This window comes from Dermacentor silvarum, chromosome 2 (genome assembly GCF_013339745.2).
Source record: "Dermacentor silvarum isolate Dsil-2018 chromosome 2, BIME_Dsil_1.4, whole genome shotgun sequence".
Lineage (NCBI taxonomy): Eukaryota > Metazoa > Arthropoda > Arachnida > Ixodida > Ixodidae > Dermacentor > Dermacentor silvarum.
The window spans coordinates 235421312-235446864 of NC_051155.1; the positions used below are offsets into that span (position 1 = coordinate 235421312).

The window sequence follows — 25553 nt, forward strand, 5'->3', positions numbered from 1 at the left end:
GCAGCGCTACAGGTGTGTCCCTTCGCACGCGCTGCCCACGGTAAGCGCTTCTCATCAACACCACCGTTTCACACGCGCCTTCTCGTGGTCATCGAGTCTCTCTTCATGTCGGTCTACTTACTCCGCAGCACACCTGCTTACTTAATCAGCTCATGTTTACAATTCATATTGCTGCCAAAGCCGCTCACCTTACTTCGTATGACATTGCTGTGTTGCTATCGCATTCATTGCTTCGCCCTTAGGGCGAAACTGTGACATTTTTTTTATGCAGGGACTTTTCATGAGCTTTATTGACGCAAACAATGTTAGAAAAAGTGGATAGCAGAAGGGGACGGAAGAGAGAGAAAGGATGCAAAGAAAGTCTGGAAGGTTAACCAGAGGTAGTTCCGGTTGGCTATCCTACACGGGGGGAGGGAGTAGGGGGCTAAACAGCGAAAGTGGAAGGGAAGGGGCGAGAAATTTATAACGTAAGAAGGGGAAGGGCGCGCTATGGCTGCGTTGGGTTGCCTGCCGCGACAATCGTACCAAATAGTGGTTGGAAACTCGCCTCCGCTATTTGGACAGCGTCGAAGGAGACGGTGCAAGAGGGAAAGAGCCGAGTGGTTCACCTGCAGTCCAGGCTCAATCTGGGCCTGCGGTCACTAAGCAGTTAATACGCTAGAGCTGTTCGTAAGAATAGGGGCATGTCAATCTTACTTGCAAATATATCATTATCAAAGAGAGCCGGTCAATATGACGAATGATTCTCAGTACAAGGAAAAGCTTTGTGAATTCCGCCCTTGTTTATTAATCCAACCCTGTATCGGCTTGGCACAGGTGACCACTGACCTTCGCACCGACAACAAGACCATCCTGCGCCTCACCAGGAGTGATCCCTTGCTCGAGTGGATCAGCCAGTGGTTCAACAAGGGCGGCCCCAGCCTGTGGTTTGCAGAGTTGCCTCGCGTTTTCGACCCGTTCGTCGACTACAAGAGCATCGCGGCCAGGGTGGTCGAGCCTAGCGTGGAGGCGCTCATGCTGCTCCTGTCCAGGAAGAACGCCGACGAGATCGCCAAGCCAGCCTACGTCAGGCTCGGAGGTGAGCGGATTGACGCCCACGCGGCGCTTTTGACAAAGCGTTCCACCAGGGGCCGCCATTTTGCGAGCCTTCTCTGATTCTATTCATTTCATATCGTCTGCGCTATTGAGTGGTTCATCGCGGCGACAACGAGGCCGCACCTTCGAGTGAGCCCAATATGAAGGACAAGAACAATTAACAAGGAAAGGAATTGTTACAAAAAGAAAAAAACGTTTATTACAGTTTTCTATTAAATGGTGGGAGGGGGGGGGGGGGGGAGTGTACTTTGCAACATTTCCATTTTCATTATTTGTACCATTTATCATTGGCTTTTATGACTTGTCGCCTCCGTTATTGCTGGGATTGCGTTATAGCCATACGGTGTAACGGTTGATAAGAAATCAGTAGAATTTGAGGCAGCAAAGACGTCTGACAAAATGCAGGATAATGTAGCCACTCCGCCCTCGTTATCAACGAAATTGGCTCGCCGTAAAAAGTAGGTGATAAAGAAAAGAACAAAATCAAAAGAAATTAATGCCTACAAAATACCAGCCGAGGACGTATTCTCAAGGGCGGTGTGTCGAAACATGTCTATATACATCTTGATACCTGAACAACGAGAAAGACTGAACGCGAGGACAGAAAGGCGCGAGTCTTCGTGCATCGCACCATAGACTATGCTCTCAATACTGTTGTACGCAATTGACTCCTTCTCCCAAAGTCATCAATATGGCACGGACAGAGACACTCTCTTCTGTCTTATTATTGTTTGTCTGACCGCATTGTTTTCTCAAGCCCTGTCGTTCGCTAAATTATCTCAAGTACATTTCCTCATCGAACTATCTTGGAAGTTCCACGACGTAAATAACAGGCATTGCTTTTTTCTCAACAGGTGGTGGCGCATTTCGGGCTTACAAATGTACTCGTTTTTTTTTATATATATATATGCAGAACAAACTAAGCTAAGTTCATCTTTTCTTCAACGGCGGCATATTTCAAATGTGCCGTTTAAAAAATGTCAAGTGAAAATGTTAAGAAAAATAGTATGCAAACAACTCGAGTGCTAAGTTCATTAAACGCAGTACAACGTTGTTTGCGTTCTCTTAGAGCAGAAGGTACCAATCCTATAAAGAGGAAACAGTGGATAAATAGTGCTTCCCCTGTATGAAACGAGACAGCTAGAGTGAACTGCACGCAGCAAACAGCATCCCTACAGAAAAGGTTGTAGCGCGAAAGGCGCGATTGAAACGTTTGGATTTCTTATAGAAAAAAAAAGAAAGTAATTGAATAAAGGTCCGGCCGTTTTCGACGTAATTGAATTGTCAACGCGCAAGTTTTCGAACTTCCGCACGTAGCAGGACCCGAAAGCAACGCAAACTAAACGCTAGGTTCACTTCAGTGCCTAGTTATGATCTCGTTCATAAGTTCACCACACCATTTAACACCTAACTATGAAAACCCTCGAGGAAATGGTCGTTCATTTTTCGCATATCGAAAAAGAGGGAAAAAAATAATTAGAGCATCCTAGATACGCAAAGATCGGGAGCTCTGCAAATGAAGAAACCTTTGCTCTTCTACTCGAAAGTTTTCGCGCGGCTCATGTGAAATCTAACCTACAACATGAACTCGTTTTATAACGTCCCAACGCGTGTTTAAGGCAAAGTCTGCACGAAGACTTCCACAATCTTTTATACAAACTTACGGTTTTGTCTGCGCAAATGTTTCGTTAGTCACGAATGTTGTTAGGCTTTCCAACTTGTACACTAGACAGGAAAGCAATCTTTGGAATATATAGCCTCCGATTCACAGTCTAGACAACTGGAGGACCTCTTGCTTTATTCAAAAGCGTGGTTAGTCTCAAGGGCGATAAAACAACAAGCGCTATGAAAACGCAGACTCGATGCAGTATTTTTATTAATTATTTATTTATTTATTTAATGACTCACGTGCATGCCTCATGCTAGGCTTTATTTTCATCTTAGCTATGAAAGGAGCTCCAAGTCTGTTTAAATTGTTCCTTGTTTCTGGCTACACGGTTCTCTCGTTACTGTTGCCGTTTGCAGTTTTTCGACACTGACAGCTGTGACAAAAAAAAAAAAAAGCACATTGCCGTTAACGTCCGAGCTGACAAGAAGGCCTCGTAAATGTCGTATGACATTCCGCTTCGAATGACTGTCATGAAAGAGCAGGAAGGATCGCAATGCTTTAGTCTTTTCATCACAATATTTCCGCGTTTATGCTCGCTCGTTATGCTGATGGCCGTCTGGCACATACTTTCTGGCTATTTCTATGCTAAAGCGCTTGTGAGGGAATAAAACCTACAGGAAAAGGCGCAGTACATCATAACGATGACGGTCCCAGCCAGGTGCAAGAAAGCGAGAAATTGAGTTCTGGGGTTTTGCGTGCCAAAACCACGATCTGATTATGAGGCATGCCGTAGTGAGGGACTCCGGATTAATTTTGACCACCTGGGGCACTTTAACGCGCACTAAATGCACCGGGGGGTTTTGCATTTCTCCCCAATTGCAGTGCTGCCGTTGCAGCTGGGACTTGACCTCGTACTTAGTAGAAAAAGCTATAGCCACTAAGCCACCATGGATGGTGGAGGTTGAGATTCTGGATACATCTGGGCTCTGAAAGACGCCGTCGTGGAAGGCTCTGGATATATTTGAGCGCCTCAGGTTCTATAACGCGCATACAATTGTAGGCATGCGAGGGTTGTTTTCCTCTCAGCGCAGCTCATGTAGGCGCTTGTTTCTGCGTGGAGCGTCAGCGTCCCTTGGCGTAACCGAGCGAACGAACACAGCGAAGGATGAAAGAGCAAACGCGGAGCGGGGGGGGGATGAAAGACGGCGATAGCAAGGTGAGCGTGAGGAGGGAAGCGGAGGAGGAGGGAGCAGCGCTATCATAAGGCGGAAAGCGGAGGAGGAAGGTACGGCGAAAGCGTGAAAAAGAAAGCGTAGTGCCGCGCAAGACGTGCTCTGCGGCGACGACAGCTACGAGATTGCGCCAGAGTAGCGCGCCGTTGTCTGTTCACCGATGACATCATCGATAAGGCATGCGGAGAGCGCGTCCACCGATACCATATATGAAAACAAAGCGCTACATGAGCGGAGGTCTGCCTGCGGCGGCTACTGTACGTGAATCGCGCCCACTCGTCCCTCACGCGCTGCCTCTCGCGATCTCCCGATTACCGAGGCAGTCGCTCGTCACTTCGCTCTGTTTTCAGTGTGCCGCACGAGACAGACTGCCCGCGCCAGCCCCGCTATTCACAGCGTTCTCTTCCTAATATAACCCGTGTACCTATATAATCGTAACGCAAAATATTGGCACGCGAAATGAAAACACGGAGAGAGCTGCGCTCAAATTTCGCATTAGGGAGCATCGTAATCGTCGGTGAACTTTTTCAGTCCGAACGCGGCCCTCGTTTGCTCTCCTGTTTCAAGGAATTTTTTTCATTGTTCTTGGCTTCTCTCTCGTTCTGCCGCTTCCGCCCCAATCACTGTGTGTTTTTCTTTTCTTTTTATTTTTGTGCATAGCAAGTCACTCATTTCCGGGTTCTGGGAAATATGAGCTGCCCACCGGACAGGAAAAGAATAAATGACTGTTTGTTGAAGTTGCCGAGTGTATATAGTTCGTGCGGTGCGAGCCGACTGTGGTAAACTTGGGACGAAATAGCGCTCTCGATGAAATGAAAGGGTTTCTGTGAAGCAGGAGCCTTCTTTTTTCATTTATTTATTTGCAGGCTCACTGCTGTACGCTTTTGTTTTGGCTGGGACGTCGTCCGTGCTCGTTCGTATCTTCGCTTAACTGTTGACTCAACAGTCAAGACTGCAGTCGGCGCACGTTGCTAGATAGCCGTTTGGTTCGCTTAACAAACGTCGAATTTTTGTTCCACCATCTATGTACTCGACAGTATAAAAGCGGAGTCGCTGAGACCCCTCATTGCCTCTGCGCCGGCGCCAGCGCAGAGACGATGATAACGGCTCACAAATGCCGTGACAATGCTCCACGAGGAACTGCAAACCTTACTTTTCTGGGAAAACACTTCGACGCTGTAACAAAGAGCGAGCCGTGAACCGCGACCTCTTTGTCTCTGAGAGATTTAATTGGATAGGATTCGCGTTGCAGTTCTGAAAAGTCGACATAGCCAGCAACACAAACGAAGGCACAAGAAATATAACCACAACAGGACACATCTCAGGGCTTGTCTGTGCGCTGTTTACCCTATTGAACGAAAACCACCTAACTCTTTCGCAAGGACGTCTAATACTGCAGGGCAATGTTAAAGACAAAGTCTTTCTTAGCGAGTCATTCCCCCTTTCTCTACGGGTATGTTTCTAGCCTGTGGGCATATATATGTGCCTCTGGGAGCACTGCTCGCCATGATGTCCCGAATATATCATCATCATCACCAGCCTATATTTATGTCCACTGCAGGAGGAAGGCGATCTCCCTGCGATCTCCAATTACCCTTCTCTTGCGCGAGTTCATTCCAACTTGAGCCTGCAAATTTCCTAACTTCATCACCCCACCTAGTTTTCTGCCGTCCTCGACTGCGCTTCCCTTCTCTTGGTATCCATTCTGTGACTCTAATGGTCCACCGGTTATCCATCCTACGCATTACATGGCCTGCCCAGCTCCATTTTTTCCTCTTAATGTCAACTAGAATATCGCCTATCCCCGTTTGCTCTCTGATCCACACCGCTCTCATCCCGTCTCTTAACGTTAGGCCTAACACTTTTCGTTCTATCGCTCTTTGTGCAGTCCTTAACTTGTTCTCAAGATATATATATCCGGCCGATGGCAGGATTCGAGCAGAGGACCCCTAGGACAGCAGCCTAATGCTCTCACCATTAGACCACGGGCGCATGCCCCAGCAGTCGAATGGAACATCCATAAGCATTTTCCACGTGGAAGCCTGCGCGTCGATGGGATTGGCGCGTCTTATTGCAAAATCAATAATATGAAGACTCCCAGCGATCTGTGGTCGTCGTCGATATAATTACACATAAAACTACAGGTTTCTGTGGTAAATTTGATACGGTTTCTGAAGAACATTACTCATGTTAACTGTGCGATTTCCCTTTGCGTCAGAATTTGAACGCAAGGTGGCGAAACAATTACCGCAGAAACTCCCTAGTGAGACATGTCATACAGTGCGTAAGCATTCTTTCCAGTCGCTCACCTTGCAAACACGCCTCTCTGACCTATCCGAACGCGTCTGGTCATATGATGGCTACGTTTCTCGGTTTCGATATCACAGCGACGCTACTAGCCTCTAGTTGGTCGGTAGTTCTCGTGGGATCGTCCTGTGCTCATCCAAAAACAGTACCGCCACCTAGCGGTCGCGGCCACTCAGACAGACCTAAACAGCTGCTGGAAGACGGCTTTGTCTTTGAATTTCCGCGTAACAGAATTATGTTTTCTCGTATATTCCAATTATGATCCGAACCTATCGTGTCTGCAGCTCGTGTGTAAGTCGTACTTCACAACTTTTCTGACGCAATTTACTTTGAGAAATTCCATTGGCTCAATAAGGTACTTGCGCTTGGTAAGGGCCTAGAAGAATGAGGATGCATGCTGTGCTTCCGCGCACGTCGTGCGTGACGTACGTCGCGCGTTGTGGTGGTGCTTGTCTAACGTCGTTAATAAATAAATAAAATAATTAAACAATTAGGCCAATAATCTGAATTAGGCTTGAGTGATTTAATCCTTTAATCCTTATTAGCACAAATCAATTTAGTAATAATCAATCGACATTAGGATAAATAATCTTGAGTTCCCCTAATTATTTCTGATTAAGCCAATTAAGTTAGCCGAAATTATTAATTATATCCTCATTATGTAAAACGAGCCTCAAAAATTCGTACTTTTAATTACCTGTAAATAATCCTGGTTAGCCCTAATTATTTCATGTTTTTCCAATCGAAATTAGGTATAATTATTCCTAAGTGCCCTTAATTATTCTTGATTATACCTAATTATAAACTTCCTTTAATTTGACCTAATTATTTACTTACTTACAGCGGCAACTAGCGGCGTGCTTTATTTCTGCACCGACTGTATCGTAAGGCCGACTGTATGGCACACTTTCTGTGGCAGCTGTAGTGGCCTACTTTCTACATTAACTGTATGATATAGTTACTAGTTGCGGTAACTGTTGTGGCCTGCTTTGTTTCTGCGTGGTATAGTTGCTTCTTGTGGCAACTGTACTGTCTGCCTTCTTGGACAGGTGTAGTAGTTCTATATGCTTTCCTGAGTAAAACCAAATGAAATCTTTTACTGTGCTACACAGGCATTGGTGATTGTCTTTTTTTTTTTCGTTTCTTTTATTATTATTTTCTTGCAGGAACGTGGTAGCTTTACTTGCTGCGCCGGTTGTAGTGACCTACTTTCTTTCTATGCCGACTATAACTGTAGGTGTTGTATAGTCACAATCATAAATCTCAGTATAGTCATAGGTAGTCACAAGGCAGTGATATAAAGCCCTATAGGACCCCATGTATACATATGGACCGCATCGAGTCATGCAATGCAGACTGATGGACAGATTTCCGAAGGAATCAGCCCTAGAATTCTTACGTATTATTATGTCTAGGCGTGTTCCAATCGCACAGATTGGTGCACAGAATTATTCTAAAACCTCAGGCTAACATGTTGCAATCGCATTCATTGTTTCGCCCTATGGCGAAATTGTGATTTTTCAGATAAACATAGGAGCAAAATTGTTCAACAGCCGGATTCGAAAAGCCCCTCAAGTACAGAAGCCTGACGTTGAAACAATTGCGTTGCGGACGCTTTTCCATCATAACGGTGTGTGTGCCTCATAATCGAATCGTAGATTTGTCATGTTAAATCTCAGGAATTATTTAAAATAAGTACCACAGTCATCATACGAGAAACTGAGGTTCGATCCCGAAGATAGTGCAGTAAATGAAATGTGAGTGCAATGTTTCTGCTACTCTCCTCACGCGAAAAGTGACGCGACAAAGTGCAGTGCACGGGGACTCCTCTATCTATAACCCCCCGCCCCAGCTCGCTCAGGAAGACTTTGTCTCTCATCGGCTGCAACTGTAGATTGAATCGCCTTCCAACTTTATAATACAGTTGCGTCGTGCTTCAGCAAGTGTGTGGGTTATGTACGCACGTCACGAAGTACCTTTGGCAAGCTAAATTAAGCCGTGTCGGTAGGAAAATTACTGCATTGTGCAAGCTATAGCTTGTGTTCTATTGTATCCCTTAGTGCATTGAAGACGTGTATTGAAAAAAGCAAATTAAAAAAATAAGAAGCCGACGAAGAAGCACCTTGTCAATGCTGGAGGTGCTCCTCGCCGTCTCACAATTCCTGAAGAAGCATTCGGTCAAAGCGAGTGAAGAAAGCCTGAGCGAAAGAAAACTTCGTTCAATGTAGCATTGATGTGGAGACGGGAAAGCGACGCGTTCGGCCTTCGCGACCGGTGGCTTCGCAGATTACATGTCTTCAAGTGTTGCCGCAAGCTTCCTTTGCATTCGCGTTCCGGACAATTCACCTAAAATAGGAATAAACCTTAAAATTTTTACTTTCGTCACCCAAAAGTGGTTTCTATATCACGAGATAGTAATGCCTCTCACCCTTCCCCCTCCCTCAAGAAAAGAAAATAATAAGCCATGCTTCGCATTACATAACGGTTTAACTGCTGTTGTACCGATTAAAGGCATGGCGCGACGAGGTCACAGTACTAAGAACACCAGAGGCGTGCAATATTTTCTTTAGGCCTTTGACGCCCTATGTTATTCTTAAACGTGCCGAGTAAAACCTGCTTCTTGACACGAGTAAACGCTTGCGATTCACGGAAAAGGATTATTGTATCGAAAAATAAAACCCAATTTTTCAGTCGCCAAGCCTCCTATACGACAGAAATTTCATATCTGTGCGCCCACATATACGCCTATATACGGCGCCCCTACGGAACAACGCGGCGTGTCTGAGCCGATTAAGGGCAATTCTTTGCTTTCATCCCACTTGCGCTTCGCGAAAAGGCGACCGCATTTGCTGAATATGCAACGTCACGCTCGATCTATGGCTTTGCATTTTCTGCATTTATGCAGCAAGAAATATCTACGCCGAGTAAGAGCTTACTTTTTTATCCTTTAAAATCGCTTTTAACCCACAAGTACAATTGCCTCACTTCGAACTATCCATGAAAAGCTTTGGCGAAGAGACAACTTATTCAAACATGAATTTTGCAACCGTTAAACTGCGTGCACTGATCTTTGCGGAACCCGATTCTTCACGCATACCACCCATGTTTGACTTGCTGTTGAAGTCAAAAGGATTAAGGTCGCACCATGTGATGTATTAAAACAGCCCCGTATCTTTCTTTTTGTCTTTCTTTCTTCTGCAATAAGCCGCGCGCCACAGTCCTGTAGTGCACTGTTCACATATCGTCACATATCGCAATGTTCATGACGTGTGGTTAAGCGGTCGTTAAATCTTATCCCTGTGTGCACACTGTCCCCACTGTTTGAAAGGCAGTTTTATCTCGCCCTCTTGTGCTGACCTTCACTCAAAGAACTCGGTGCCTCAAGCTTAGGACATCGAAAACATATTGTTCATGTGTCAGTTAAGCTGCAGATTTTATTTTTTCGCGTAAATCATAAGCTTAATTTTTTAGGGGGACCTGCGAATATTTGAAACTTTCCAATGGTGGATCGAATATTTTCCTATTTGATTCGGTCTACGGAAACGAATAGTCATTATTCAATTACGCCCTGGAATCGAATAGTCACAATTTGAAAATATGAATACATTTCGAATACTTTGCATAGCTTACTGCACATAACCAGAAGTGAAATTTAAGCAGAAATGCGACATTTTTCATCCCATCCACAGTGTACATAACGTGCTAGAGCACGCTGCGTAGCTCAGTCAACCAGCCAATTCCGACTAAACAGGATCACTCGCAATAAAACAAGCTTTTGACACGGCATTCCTCAGTAGGTACTGCTTGGTACAATTTATCGTTGCATTACCTGTCTCCTCTCATCGCAATAAATCGGAATACAATCCAGTGCAACATACATTATACCTTTAATAGTGGCATCATCTGCCGCGTCAATTCGAACTAGAAAAAAAAACTTTTTTATTTACTCTTTCATCCGTACAGGCAAAACGCATGGTTGGTCGCAACGGCATACACAGATATTAATTGATCCACAAAGTTTCTGGCATAAACTTTTTATGATACTGCACGACCGCGTATTATCCTAAGATCCTGTTTTTGCGATCGATCTGCCTTAGTTGTTCCTAATGCTTCCTTTGTGTTTTTCATAAAGCACGCATTTTATTGTACATGGTATTGACAGAAACGTTTCATTGCTGTGAATACCAGGTCGTTAAAACTGTTTGAGATTTTAAGGGCGAGGAGGCTATACATTCGCAAACTATTCGAAACTTTTTCGATATTTCATTCGTGTCGATTAAACTCACTTCTGGCACTGTTCGATTTGTATTCGATTCGGTCTGCTATTCGAGCACCCATACTGGGTTCAGTCGCGTCCATGAGGCAGAAAAGAGAGGTCGGGTCAGAATAGCGGGGGAGAGGATTAACCGTCCTAAGAAGCGAGAAATACTCAAACGAGGGGATTACTTATACGATTGCTTCTTTTCTGCTTTCTGAGTACATGGATGACGAACTCTTGCAAGGACTGCCGGCAACGTTTACCGGGGCGTTAAATGCATCTGGAGAATCGAAAAGCGACAAGCGAAAGAAGCTAGTCGGTTTCCAGCGATTTTGCATTCCCCAGCTTGGTAAGCTTTTGTGATGATTAACAACAACCGAACAAAAATATGTATTTGTTCTTTGTGTAACTTTTTTTTAAACACACCGCGCGACATTTATCCGCTTTTGCCATTCGTGTCCCTTTTGTAAGAAACTATATTATTATCTTACGATCTGCGCGCGTTCCGACGTTACCGGCCTAATCTCGCTTAATCGTATGAAGTTCGGCAAATTAAAGAGCTCGAGAATTTTTTTTTTTTGCTACTGGAACGAAAACACAGATAAATTAACAAAATTGCAGAAATGAATCAGGTGGACTCAAATTTTCAAGGAATCGACTTTAAGTGAAGGGTCAGTTAACAATGAAAGCCTTACTGGAGACACTTAAGTGCCGGATAATTCCTAAAGATAAACTAGGCGTTTGGGAAGCTTGGGGAGAAATATGATTTTAAGCAGGTGCGTTAGCGGATTACTGTGAATGCGTCACCCGTTAAGACCTTCATTTCGGACCTAAGTATAAATACGTACATTAGAAAATTTTGCAGACCTGACAAACAATTGTAAAAGTAAAAATTTAGAAACATCGAGAACCTTTTTGTAAACTGCTTTAACATAGCGAAGTAAAAAAAGCTATGGACCAGGGTTCACGCATGTTGTAGCCGCCGGTTGCAGCAACACATTGGCAATTGTATTACGCCTATTCCAGATATGTTTTTCCTTTTCTTTTTCCCTTTTTTCTTTTTTTTTGCGTGGGGGAGGGGGCGACAAATATTTGCTTTTGAAGTATAGGCACCAGTATATTTTGTTTTCTTGGTAATTTCAACTCGCTGCTGTAACATCAGGCACCGATATGCTTGTTAGTTCGCGTTCAGAAATTTCACTGAAGTACGGCTGGGACCGACGAGGCACGTACTAGCCATTGCTATTCTTCGGAATAAAATTTGCAAGAACATCACCAGCCCCGATAAACTTAAGCACTAAAATTTTGGATTGTTGGTGCAGGTTGACGCGGGTGTCTTGGGCGCCAAGCAGAACAAAGAGGGCGGACAATAAAGGCTAGCGCCGTTGTCTGGCGTCTCACTGTGGGCGCCTTCTTATTCTGTCCCGCGTGACGCCTAAGAGGCCACGATAAATTCGATACATTCGCCTATCTTCCTCCTCGCGCCCTTTTTGCTGCACGCTTCTAGAAAGATGGTCCGCTAAAGTTGAAAATTTCGTATACCCATAAAAGCCAGATTTCCGGTAGTTTTGACTCATTATGCGTAAGCTTACTCTTAAACACAATGAATATGGCGAATAATCCTGTCAACGTAGAGCAATAAAATAAGAGAGTGCCACTGTGGTGGTTCTTTTGCTAGTACGTTTAGACTTTTCAACCGTAAAACAAATTTGATTTCTTTCGCGACAACTGATTGCAGCCATGTTTGCTTTCGTAACAATCCCGGCGGGGTCAAACGCAATAAGAAATAAGTACAAATGACGCTGGCTTGGTGCACGACAGCATGGTTACGCAAGGCCTCTCGAGTTGTGTGAAACTATCTGTGCACCCTATAGAGCTTTCAACGGGGTGCATAAATTTTGGATGACTCGCTTCTATCCGGGGATTGCTCAGTCGCCTTTTCTCGCGTCGTAAACATAGTATGTGTAAGGTCTTTGCTACGGTGAGATTTACGTAGCGAGTGCTTTGTACACTTGGCGTATAGCACGCAGTCAGTGTACACAACAAAAAATAGTAATAGTAACGCAAGTTACGCAGTACAACGTACTGCGTAACTTGTTTTCGAAAGGACGCCTCTAATCTTATTGCTGAAAATATTCTACCTACAGCACGTGGAACAGGGCCTGTGTCGTATGTGACGTCAGCACGAAAAGATCGCTGGCGAAAAGAAGCTTCGGCTGTGCAAAACATATCATACATATGTGGCGCAAACATTAAGTTGCATTTTCATCCCAGGACAGTGGCAAAAGAATTTGTAAAACGCCACCACTCATATACATTTACGCTATCATAACGATCAAATCTGTCAACTTTGCAAATTACGCATTTTTGTGCAGATGCAAGGCATTACTTGTTTCGCGTGACAGGGCTGGCGGGCTCGCCAAAGAAAGCTTACGTTTAAAATAATTGTGTATATCCGACGCACACTTCAGAATCTATGTGCAGCGAAGCTTTAGTGAAGCGGTTACTATTGGATGGAATGCTGGGATAGTTAGAAATAGTTCGTACTTGAAGCTGTTGAGCATCAGGTTGGCGTTTCGATACCCGGCCGTAAGTGGCAGCCACATTTATACGGGGCACGCAACAACCGCCGAGCGCGAACCACCTTTAGACGGGACTTGCACGCTATGTCCACCCTTCGGCGCCTTTTTAGGGAGCAACTCTTAAGCCTATTTCAGATGCAAGCGATTGAGCGAATGGAGTGAACAGCGGCGCGGCGCTGCGAAGATTTTCGCGAGGTTTCGTTTCACGTGCATTGCCGCCACGCATTTTCCACCGCTGCGAATATCGTCCTACGCGTAGGCTTTCCCGCACTAGTCCTCCACTGGTCACGTGGCGAGGCGGGCCGTCATTGGTTCGGAAGCGGTGCTGCCGCGCTGCCGAACTTGGCCGAACCTCGCCGCGCCACCTGCTAGTGCCGCCGCCGCTCAAAACAAATGTGCGCGCCGCAGCGGCAGGAATCGTGAGCGTTTTCGCTTGCATGTGAAACAGGCTTTAGGCGCCCGTTACTGCGGTGATCGTCGGCGTTGTCCCTCGGTGTAACCGAGTGAACAAGCACAGCGAAAGATGGAAGAGAACGCGGAGCGCAGCGTGAGAAGAAAAATGTCACAGTTTCGCCCTAAGGGCGAAGCAATGAATGCGATAGCAACACAGCAATGTCATACGAAGTAAGGTGAGCGGCCTTGGTAGCAATTTGAATTGTAGTAAACATGAGCTGATTAAGTAAGCAGGTGTGCTGCGGCGTAAGTAGACCGACATGAAGAGAGACTCGATGACCACGAGAAGGCGCGTGTGAAACGGTGGTGTTGATGAGAAGCGCTTACCGTGGGCAGCGCGTGCGAAGGGACACACCTGTAGTGCTGCACTGCCGATCTGGGCAGCATTGCATGTGTAGCGTGCGTTGGAAAATGTGGCCCGACTATTACTAACTGAATGAACAAGCGTGGTGTGAGCGCGCACAAACAAACATGAATAGATCACACTGAATGACTGCAGCCAACGACTGCCAAAACGCTGGCAGCGAGCGCATACGCCGCGCAGCGGGCGAAGGTACGTGCAGTCTATCGCTTCAACGGAAACTGAGCGGCGAATGCACGGCGCATAAAGGTCAGAGCCGTGTGGAGACAAGAGACGGTGCGGTCGAACGAACGACGAGCGCGGTTGTTGGCAGCGTAGAAGTGCGCCTCCCCCCCCCCCCCCCCCCCCGCTCCCTCCGGCGCTGGCTTCCCGCTTCCTTGCTTGCGCGTGGGAGATTGAGTGCGTTCGCTCTCCGTGATAGCGCGCGTCCCCGCACGCTTCCGCTGGGGCATACGGCGCGCGCCGAAGATTTTATCTATACGGAACCTCACGGCGACGGCGACGGCGACGCCGACGGCAGAAATCCGGTGGAAGTGTCCATATAATTGCTATCGCAATAAAATGAAAGAAAAGTGTAGTAGCAGGTACACTTATTCACAAGAGCTCTGCAAATGCAGACTTGAAGAATGAAAGTGCTGGGAGAAAAATCATGTAGGTATAGGCAGGTGATTCCAGTCGACTGCTAGTACTGGACACAGTGGATCCGTAGGAACGCTTTGTATGACAGCTCGGAACCCCGGCTTCGAGTTGGTGATCGGGCACGATAACACGCAATAAAGATGGAAAAGAGAATTGTTTGTTTTAACTATATGACGGCAGCTGACTGCGTCAAATGTTCAGACCCCGTATTCACAAATCATACTAAGGGGGTTCGCGAGAAGGAACGTCAGCCAATCAGGAGTGAACATATTTTAAGAAAACGCAGCAGGTCGATGAATAAAAAATGTTCTTACAAGAGTAAACGTGTGTGTTTGGCCTCAGTAGGTTGTATAAGTTCACAAATTTCCAGTCTGATTAAATGTATCACCTTTCACAGGCGTGGTCATCAAGTGAGCAATTCATCCCGTGCTTCTCTCGCTATAGCTAAGCAAAATGGAAATTTCGGTGGGTAATTAATAAATTTGCGGTTGCTCTTGCATAATGAAAAATTTTAAAAAGCACAAGTATAACATGGATTCGTAGAATAATATGCATGCAATGTGTTAGAGCAAACAGACGTAATTTATCGCATACTAAAAATGAGAGTTGCAACAATTATCGATAAAAAGTGTAATAAGAATGTGATTTTCTTTGTGTTTAAATGCGGGTATGATCCATATCAGGCAATGCACAAATTATCGCCATTAGAGGCAGTTCTTGCATCTTTGCCTGTGCTGCGAAATTACCGGCAGCAGCCACACATTTGTATCAGTTGACTCCATGTGATGTACGGGAAGTTTTTTTTTTTCCATGTAAACAAGTAGAACACATATCCTGAGTAATGCAGTAGGCATTTGTTAATAATGCGTTAATCGCCAAACAATGTTCGATATTTGTTTTTTCAGTTTCCAGCTGCACAGGCATAGTGGGTATCACATTTTGCTTCTTAGTCCGACATCACCGGCATTCTATTCCTGGCCGCCGAGGCCGCATTCTGCATGAGGCGGGATGCAAAAACGATCGTGCATTTATATATGATTGCGCGTTAAAGTAGCTCCGGTTGTAAAGTTTTTGCGGGGCCTTTCACAATGCTGTATTTTATAGTCGAAGTGCTGCTTTCAAACGTTAATCTTGTGAATCATTCGCAACTTTATAGCAATTGAAAAAATGCTGCCTGACTTGCTCAACAAAGGTGCTATAGGAAGTATTCACGTGACGTCACACATGCCATATAGTTGCCCTGTACTCATAGCTTGCACAGACCTGCTAGGGATGAATGGATCGAGAAAACGCGCAGCCAGCCATTCATAGTGTTTGCTGTAAAACATTATATGGTGACCTCGATGACGTCAGTGTATACCTCATATAATTACCCGTATGACGTCTTTCCATAACGCTCGTTCCGCGATCAACAATATTGACGCAAAGTCGTACCGGCGGTTTTAGGACATAATCATCGACGACTGAAAACCTCTAATTTTATTCTGTCTTTTCCCTTCACTCTGATATCACTATATCCGATGAGGCAACCAGAAACCTTTTACACTAAAACGCACCAAAGCTGAGCAAACTAATGCGTATGCTGCCGGCGTTGTCAAGGTGCGTCACTGACGACATTGTGTACGTGCTGCCGCCACGTGCTCTAGGAAATTTAATCTTCCAGCGGCGGCTGTACTACCTCTCTAGCGTAGCAACGTGACGTGTTTGATGAAGGTATCATATCGATCGCCATTGTCTTTCTCGGCACAGGCGCGCCGGCCTAGAGTTCGCTGTCGCTGGATGCGAATCTGTCGTCCGTGACGGAAGCGTCTGTTACCCCGCATAGAGGGCAAATGTGTATTTAGAAAACAAGCGGTGACATAACCCATTGAAAGATGTAGTAGAGTAGCAGTCTGGGTCAGTTGGTACATACTTAATAGTAAAAACCAGTCAAAAGACGAAGGACAGAGAAGAGACGTGGCACACACGACGACTGGACTAACAACTGTGCTTTATTGAAAAACCGCGTCTCTCAGGAAAACCCGGCGAGCATGCGCAGCTCAAAAGCCGACACCGACACACAAACAAAGGTGATTGCAAAAGGCCGAGTAGCTAACGCCAGTGCGATAGGAAACTAAGTTCCTTCTGCATCAGTGAGAGAGAGGTAGAACTGATGCAATTATACCCTTGCAAATTGATATGGTAAGCTTCGAGAATTTCACGCTCCGTCTTGCCCTTGCCCCTACCAAGGATTTTAACATTGGAAAAAAGCGGGACGCAGCCGCATTCCCGACAATGGCGAGGCAGATTTGCTCCATCAGAGGTATTCCAAGAATTGTAGTGTTCTCGCAGCCTCTCATTAATACACCGGCCTGTTTGACTGATGTAAACTTTTTCACAAATCAGCTGAAGCTCATACACCACACGTGTAGCACAAGGAATGTAACCGTTGTCATGACACGCGGGGGGTCTATTCCTGCCGCGCGCCACACGTGAGCAAAGGCCTGAAAGTTAGTTAGTCGTCGTGTGTGCCACGTCTCTTCTCTGTCCTTCGTCTTTTGACTGGTTTTTACTATTCATTGAAAGATGTGGCAGCCCCGTACGGCCTCTTTTGTTTGTCTGCTTCTTTCTTTACTTGGCTTTCATATCGCCACTAGCATATTCATCCTTGCGTTGCTGAAAGGTGTGCAATAAGCCTTGTATATTTCGTAGGTGCCACCAAAGCATCTCATTCGTTCTTTTGTTATTTTTGTGAAGCTCCAACTTAATTATATAAAAAGTATTAAAAATACATATTTAATTGTTGTTGACGTGGGCACCGAAGCACTCCGTGCTTTTCTCCAAAAGCGGTTCCGATTTATTTGCCGGATACTTCGTTCAACATATCAAAACAAGCATTATTGTAATATTCTAAGAGACAGCAGCTACCTTCTCCGACAGAAATACCGTATTAGTTGTAGAAACATCTTGGACGGAACATGCACCGTCTTCTTAGATGCCACTGTTCATCAAATGATAGCAAAATGTTCGCAGATGTCTGATACCAAGATATAAGGCAATACTGCAGAGCTGCTATGCACACTGTTTCTTTATTCGTTCAGCGCACACGTAGGCGCGGACACTAGCCACTGACAAAAGGTAGTTAATTGGCTTGCAGCTGATAGATCAGCACGGACTGAAGTGTCGTTTTCTAGCCTTACGGGCGCAAACGAAATCTATTAAATTTGTGCACTTATTAAAGGCCCGCGGATCATGATAGGTTCCTGCTACATTCTGATGTTCTGTTTCGATTTTTCTCGAAGAAATTTAAAACTAAATATATCCTATGGCCTATCGTCAACATCATGGTGCAATTGAAACATTGAGACACGTTGGGAAAGCATTATTTTGAATACGGGCCTGTCATCCCTTTTAAAGGGACGACAACATTTGCTTTAAAAAAAGACGAGATTGGAGGAAGCCCAACTGGGCAAGATAAAATTAATTTTCATACACGGGAATCATAATTTTTCCCCTCTTTTTTCGCGCACAGACGTGGGATACCTGACGAGGGAGCAGATAACATCGGAGCGCTGGATAGATACCATCAACCGCTACCTGCCGGAGGGAGTGAAGGTCGATCAAGATAGCGAGATGCATTTGCTCGACGAATCGTTCGTAAGGCAAGTAAACATTGCCAAAGTTGCAAAGCACTCCAACTGAAACGTTTACATTGGTCCACAGCCTTTTTAACACGAAATAAAACTTTCGTCGTACTCGAATGCCGCAATTCAAACAAGTGCACAGGAAGATGGATACTTGAAGTGGTCTTGAAGAAGACTAGTGTTTGTCAGGCGAAGTCAAAATATTGTCGAAATGTTCTCAAAACGTTGTCGAAACGTTGGCCCCAAAGACATCTCTTGTTCAACCACTGTTCATTGAACACAGCAGGAAATGTAAGAGAACAAGGTAAGCGAACATCTTATTCCACTGAAAACACATCGGCTACAGGATTTGTGTTTGCCAATGCAACGACGACCACCCTGCGAATTTTTTTTTATGTATAGGCTGCTTTAGATAGTTTTCTGTTATATGTTGACGTTTGGTCTCCTCATCTTCAATGTCTGCATTACAGACGTTGCAAGCATTGACAGAACAGGTAAAGTTGTACTATATTGCGATAGAACCACCACCATATATTTTTGGACCAGATGCAAATAACTTAGCAGAACGTTCCAGTTGCACATGATGACACCTTGAATTTCGGCCGCATTCATGAACAGGAAATACTACGTCCTAAGAAGTTCAAGGAATTAGTTTTTAGAACTGCAAATGAGGTGATCATTGTGATCAAACGCTGTGCGCAAGACAAAAGATTATCTTTCCTGCGTGTGTCTGTGAGGGATATATTTTTGGCAATGGTATTTTTGTCCTGTAACCTTGGGGCTATATACCAAGAAGTGCGGATAAATGGCTTTACTTAATGATTGAAACTACATCACGTGGCAGCGCAATCCTCCAAACAGCAATTAAACTTCAGGTAAATGATGCACTGTTTAAATCTAATGGCCAGTGAAGCCAAGAAAGGCACAGTAGAGATCACAGTTTTCTTCTTACACCGTATAGAAATAATTATGGCGATAGTTGACTCATATAACGGATTCCTGAGTTCACTTTTAAAGACAGTCATTTCCTTTATGCTTTCATGTATTTATTGTCCGTTGGCTTCATATGGTTGTCTCTATATAAAAAAAAGTCGCAGTTTCTCCCCAAAGGCGAAGCATCGATTGGGATAGCAAACTAGTGCACAGCTATACGAAGTAAGGATAGTAGCTTTATCGGCTGTATAAATTTGTAAACATAAGCATACTAACTGGTGTCACGCGGGCACAAGCAAACATGAACGCATCTCGCAAGATGGCAGCGGAAACTTGCTGTCAAGACGCTGTAGTGAGTAAGCGCGGCCGCAGCAACGAGCGAATTTACCTTTGTCCCACCGCTCGCATCAACGCGAACTAATCCGTGAAAACACATCGCAGGGAAGAAGGGCTCTGCGCCCGCCGCTACCCTGCCCCCGGAGCATTGCTGCCCGGTGGGCGCGCAAAATAAAACGCCCCCCCCCCCCCCCCCCTGCCCTTCTTCCGGGGCGTTGCACGCGACTGGAAAACGGCGCGCTTCCTTCCCGCTTCGTTCGCTTGCGTGCTGGAGACTGAGCCGCAATCGCCGGCTCATCCCTCGCACGCTTTCACTCGCGCATAGAGCATACGGCGCGCGGTGACGATCTTATCGCCCGTGTACTTTACATGGAACCTCACGGCGATGGCGACGCCGGTGGCAGAAATGTACCTAGAGTGTCTGTATAATTGCTATCGTCCATCAGTTTGTCGACCTGGTGTGCGACAAAACTGATGGACGTGTTGGAGAGACCTACGCGCCAAACCCCTGCGAGCAGCAGGAACTACAGCCTGGTTCTGGCACTTACTCTCGTTCGTCGCAGCAGCAGTAGAATTTAGAAACTCGAGCCCGAACTTGGGCCACTTTCTGAAAAAACAACGGCCACGACTGTTCAAACTGGTATGGGAGGCGTAACGCCAATTCGCTATACGTAGCGCAACTCGCGAGGGCCGAATGCTTTCCACGGTGACGCATTCGAGGATGCGGAAGATTGCTTTACTCACTTGGAACGCGATGCCAAATTTCCCCAATTAGGGGAATGATAATAACAAACTCAGGTATCTCTCTTTCATCCTCGAAGACGGCGCAAATATACTTTGTATGAAAATCGCTAATATGTCCTGACATCGTAGAAGGTGCTCACACGCCTGTTTTTTGGTAGCTGCAGAATTCGTGGTTACCGAGAAAGAGCTGAACGTGCTTTCCAATCTCGTGTACAGAGGAGGCCGAATGAGAGCGTCACGACGTATGACGCGTCTTTTCCGGCGAGCCAACCGCAGCATGTCGAAAGAAAAGAAGCCCCAGCGTATCACGCTGTGAGTAAAGAAACAGTTGTTTGGTGACCTCGTGTGCAGCCTGCCAAAACTATGGGACACCTTGTGACCGAGACCGTCACGATTGAAAAAATTGCTACAAAAATTCTGAAACTTGTGTACTAATGCGTAAGCATTCTTTGGCTCGGCTGTTACTTCGCATTAGCTTACTTGCTTTTCTTAGCATTTGCACGTCTACCATTGCCTTTCAGGTGCCAAAGAAATTAAATTCTCCACACCGTTCGTGTACTGAACGGTGTGGAGATGAGTTGCCAGGAAGATTCATGGCCCCTTCAAAGCGATTGTCTTTACTGAGCAGGAACGCCGTCACGACCGGTTTTTCACCACAGCTGTTTTCCCCATTTTTTCATTTATTTACTCTTGTTTTTCTTTCTTCCTTCCTTTTTTGCGACCTTGACGCGGCGATGGCAACATCACCAGTTTTCTTTTTTTAAAGCCACAAGTTCGTTACTATTATTATTATCACATCTACCAATCAGTTATTCATATTTTTATGCCCAGCAGCTCCACAGCAGGCTTCTCTGCATACACACCCATAATGCGGGAAAGTCAGCTTTTAAGGCGGCCTGGCGAAAACGGTTTCCTTTGATCAATTTTTCTTTTTCTCTTTTCTGTAGCACGAAAGTGTTTTATGCCAGGGTTTCACGACTGATTTCCGGTAACGGATGTACCAGATGTGACGTGCCGCCATCCAGGAGCGGCGAAGCGAAGTACTACATCGTGACACTAACGAGTGCCGACAGGGAGCGCAGCGGAAGCTCCAACGCGGTGTAGCCATAGGATAAAGAAACAAGTGTAGCCTCACGCATAGAGTTTGATACAGTAATCACACAATAAATAATCATGCAATAAATGATTATTAAACGTGTCCGCCGCCAGGATTCGAACCCAGGTCCTCTAACAGAAGCCCGACATTGAAAACATTACGCCACGGACGCATGCAACGACACGCGACTTGGAACGCCCTTATCAACTTTCAAGCGGGCAAGTCAGCGCGTTTCAACTCCGTTCGCAACAGGACGCCACGCGCGAAGCAAACATGCAACACGATCGCCGTCCCGCAAATCGTGCGCCGTTGGCCGCAGCGGACCGTAAGTTCATGAAGCAAACATGCAACAGCTTCTGTGAAGACACTGTTTCGCTTTTGTGTTCTACCAATTCCTATAAAAGAGGGGTCAACCACAATTTTTTTTCCATTTGTTCCTTATCGGTTATAAAGCTACCAATCATCTACATTTACATTACTATAACGATGGAAGTCTAATACAAGGCATTACACTTTTCGTGCGACAGATAGATTTTGTTGGGGTACTCGCCAAAGAATGCCCCCCCCCCCCCCCCCATTATGCATTAAAACACTCTTCAGCAACGCCTACAGACCTTTTTGGAGCTTTAGTGACCCACAACTAACCACTTCGCGGACTTATCCATGCGGTAATCCGCGAAGAACTGCAGAAGAAGATGGGCTTTGAAGAAGTTCTTTATACGCGGCCCATGCCCAGCTTCTTGCCAAGCACTGCGAGTGATGAGATGCAACAGGCGCAAAGAAAACAAATCAGCACTGAAGCACAACCACTGTCAAGTGAATTTCAGTGCATGAACTATATTGAGGGACTGCGATGTTCTGTTCCTACATGAGCCTCCACTTTACACCATGCCTTTCGTCATGGTGCAGTCACTGCAAGCGAGCCCATATTTCGACGACCGCCGATCGGCACCGCGGGAATAAGACTTGTGGCATGCACCTGACCAGCATCGTTTATGCAACACCACTTTGGCGAGGCCGGTCACGTCTACCGACAGCGCTCGTATCGGAAACTTGGACTGCGGGGATTTCCTGTTCGCTCTCCTTGGCCCCGATTCGGCCAGCGGCCACCAGAAATTGAAGAATTCATCGTTCAGCAGCCTACCTCCCCCTCACTGCAGCACCAGCCATGCTCCCGATCACCGCATGAATTTCCACCTAACCACCCAAGCTTTTCAAGCGTGACACTGGTGCACCCGTCCTGCCCTCGCTGCGAAAACTGACCACAGTGTCCTTGCGGCTTAGGCCGCAGACATTTGACTGGCTCAGGGACCCCTAACGACGCGACGCGTACGTGGTTCTGGCGACCTGATCAGCTCAAGTAGGCTGGGAGACTATCTGTCGCCACCACGGTTTCAAGAGGATGTGAATTTTATAATATTTGAGAAGTTGGTTAATTAATTAGGACTAACTATGTAATTATGCGGAATGCAAAAAAAAAGATAATCTGAGTATCTCCAAGCGATGGCAAACAACATTACCTTGACTCTGTCTAGCTACGTGGCATTTGCATATTTGTAAATCTTGGTGCATGATTAGTTGGGACACACTGTTATACTACTCATGTATAACAAATTTAGCCAAAGTAAAATTTCTTTTCTGCTAACTTGAAGGTACTCAGTGAGTCACTCCTAAATCATGTTTTCTTATCACTGCCAATTCGGCAAGAGTTATTTATTTATTTATTTATTTATTTATTTATTTATTTATTTATTTATTTATTTATTATTTTATTTATTTATTTATTTATTTATTTATTTATTTATTTATTTATTATTTATTTATTTATTTATTTATTTATTTATTTATTTATTTATTTATTTATTTATTTATTTACAATACCAGACGCATTAGTGTAGGAGGAGTATTACCATTCAAATACAAACACACAATAAAGCGCAGATAGGTAAGACGTCATTTGGAATTGTCTACAGAGCGACAGCTCTGAAATGAGGTTTAAAAATAACAAAAGGCAACAATTAAGGGTCAAAAGGAACAAAGCACGAATGGCTAGGAAGAAAAGAAAGCATAAAGAATAATTTTCAACTGTGGCCAGGCTGTCATGACAAAAAATTTTTAAAGCACAAGTGGGAATGTTGAATGGGAAGCGGAGACAATTTCTTGAGGGAGCTTATTCCATTATGGAATTGTTGGTTGCAAAATTAATATTCAAATAGATTTATTTTGGCAGCAAACTCGCACACATTTATTGTGTGATCACTACAGGCAAATATACATGTTGGCTTCAGCTGGTGTTTTTCTTCTTTAATGCCCGTTATACCATGAGATATTTCATAAAACAAATACAAACGCAATTATTTGCCCCTGTATTCAAGAAGAAGCCATCCTATTATATTTCTTATTTCGAATGATCTCTTATAAAAGTCACAATTACCTGTGATGAAACGGACCACTCGCAACTGCACACGCTCTATAGCATCAATGTTAACTTTAGCAAAATAGTCTCAAGCGCGACGCGCATATTCTAGAAGTGGGTGTACAGTCGACATGTACAAGGATTCCTTTAGACTGGGCGATGCTTGTTTAAAGATTTTTCTTTTTTTTTTCTTTTTTTTTTTACATCTACGGAACCGTTACGGCTTTCTTCTTTCAACTTATGAAGCGTTTTTTTTTTTTTTTTTTGCTTTTTTTTAGACTTTTAGCTCTGAGTACCAGAAAGGACCGTGACAAGTCAATAATAAGCGTGAATTGAACTTAATCGCAGCTGTCAATATAGCGTCATATATTCGTATATACACTTAATTTGAGAGACAAGCCTCCAGCGTTCATTCTTACATGAGCGTGAGGCTGCTGTATTGACGGTAGTTTCTATGTTCGTTCCACCTGCTATTGTGAGATCGCTTTCTGTATAGTTCCTTCGTACTTTCTGTTGCAAAAGCTACGCTCTGGGATGCGGCTTTCACGTGCATCATGTTTCCGGCATCTAGTACACTTGCTAAATGCCGGAAACACGCTGAGAGGAAAATCTGCAGCTTCCTCACTAAAATATGTGGCGCTAAACATAACTCTCACATAACCGCTTAGCTGACTAGCAAAGAGCGGCCGAAAGATAAGTTAAAATTTTTTCATTAAATTCTAGGGTTTTATGTGCCAAAACCATGACCTGATGAGGAGGCAAGCCGTATTTGGGGACTCCCGGGTTAAGTTGGAGCATCCGGGATTTTTTAACCCTTTAATTGCTAGCTATTGTTGACCTAACAAGAACATCAGCAAAAACTAGACAAGTCGCTGTATTAGTCCACGCCTTTAACTTTATCTTCAAATATCCACCTGCTCAACTGTGGTATTCACAAAAATCTCGATCGTGAGTACCAGTAGATGTTTTGGTGACAAAACCCGCCGCCTTCGTCGTTCTCTTCTTAGCGCTCGTGCTGGTCATATTCTCGACACTGCAAAACTTTTGTCGTCTGTTGAAGGAAGCTCTTTTTTATCTCCATAGTGGTTCACCTCCAGAATACACACTGACCTTCTGAAAGCAATTAAGCACCAAACTCTCGCCTTGGACCATACATTTACTGTTATCCGGCAGCTCAACAATATTTATAACCTACTCTATCGCGCTTAGTTTATAGACAAAACGTTTTGATATTTCATTTGGCATATGAATATTTGTCCAATAGGAAGAAGAAATAAAGCCATGAAGAAATTCTTGGTCAAGCATTTCGCATCTTGCTAGTTAAAGGGTAAATGATCACCTAAACATAAGCGCGTGAGTGCTTTTTTTTTTTTTTTTTTTTTTGCACTACCGCGCTCATGAAAATGTGGCCGCCGCGGCCGGTATTTGATCCCGCGACCTCGAGCTCAGCAGTGTAGCGCCATAGCCAACGGCGGCAAATCCGAAACTACAGGGGGAACATACGAAAGTAAGTGAAATATCGAATGAATTCTATATCGCCCTTAACGCTTATCGAGCTAAAGTGTATCGAAGTTCTTAAACACTCGATGATTTCTTAAGACGAACCAGGGATATAAAGAGTCAAGAGATGATGACGCGGTGGAGAGGCAAAATTAACGAGCGAGGTTGGTGGAGCTCAATTACATGTCAGGTGCTAACATCATCCATCCATTCATTCGTAGTAGCGTCCCTCATCACCTAACAGTGGTTCTTGAATTCTCCAAGTTTAAATGGACGCTAAGAAACACATATATCAGCACAGATGGATAACATATTCTTAAAGAACTCTACTTTCATGGATATCGCGGTAATAGGTTGAGTACTAGAAGC

At 44.8% G+C, this 25553-nt stretch overlaps 1 protein-coding gene across 1 annotated transcript in view; it reads left to right on the forward strand.

Moving 5' to 3' along the window:
* LOC119440752 (neprilysin-1-like) overlaps positions 1 to 25553 on the forward strand; it is a 129859-nt gene that overhangs the window by 51390 nt on the left and 52916 nt on the right. Inside the window, exons 4-5 of the mRNA XM_049663043.1 lie at positions 817 to 1078; positions 18048 to 18177. Coding sequence (XP_049519000.1) covers positions 817 to 1078; positions 18048 to 18177 — 392 coding nt within the window. The remainder of the gene's footprint in view (positions 1 to 816; positions 1079 to 18047; positions 18178 to 25553) is intronic.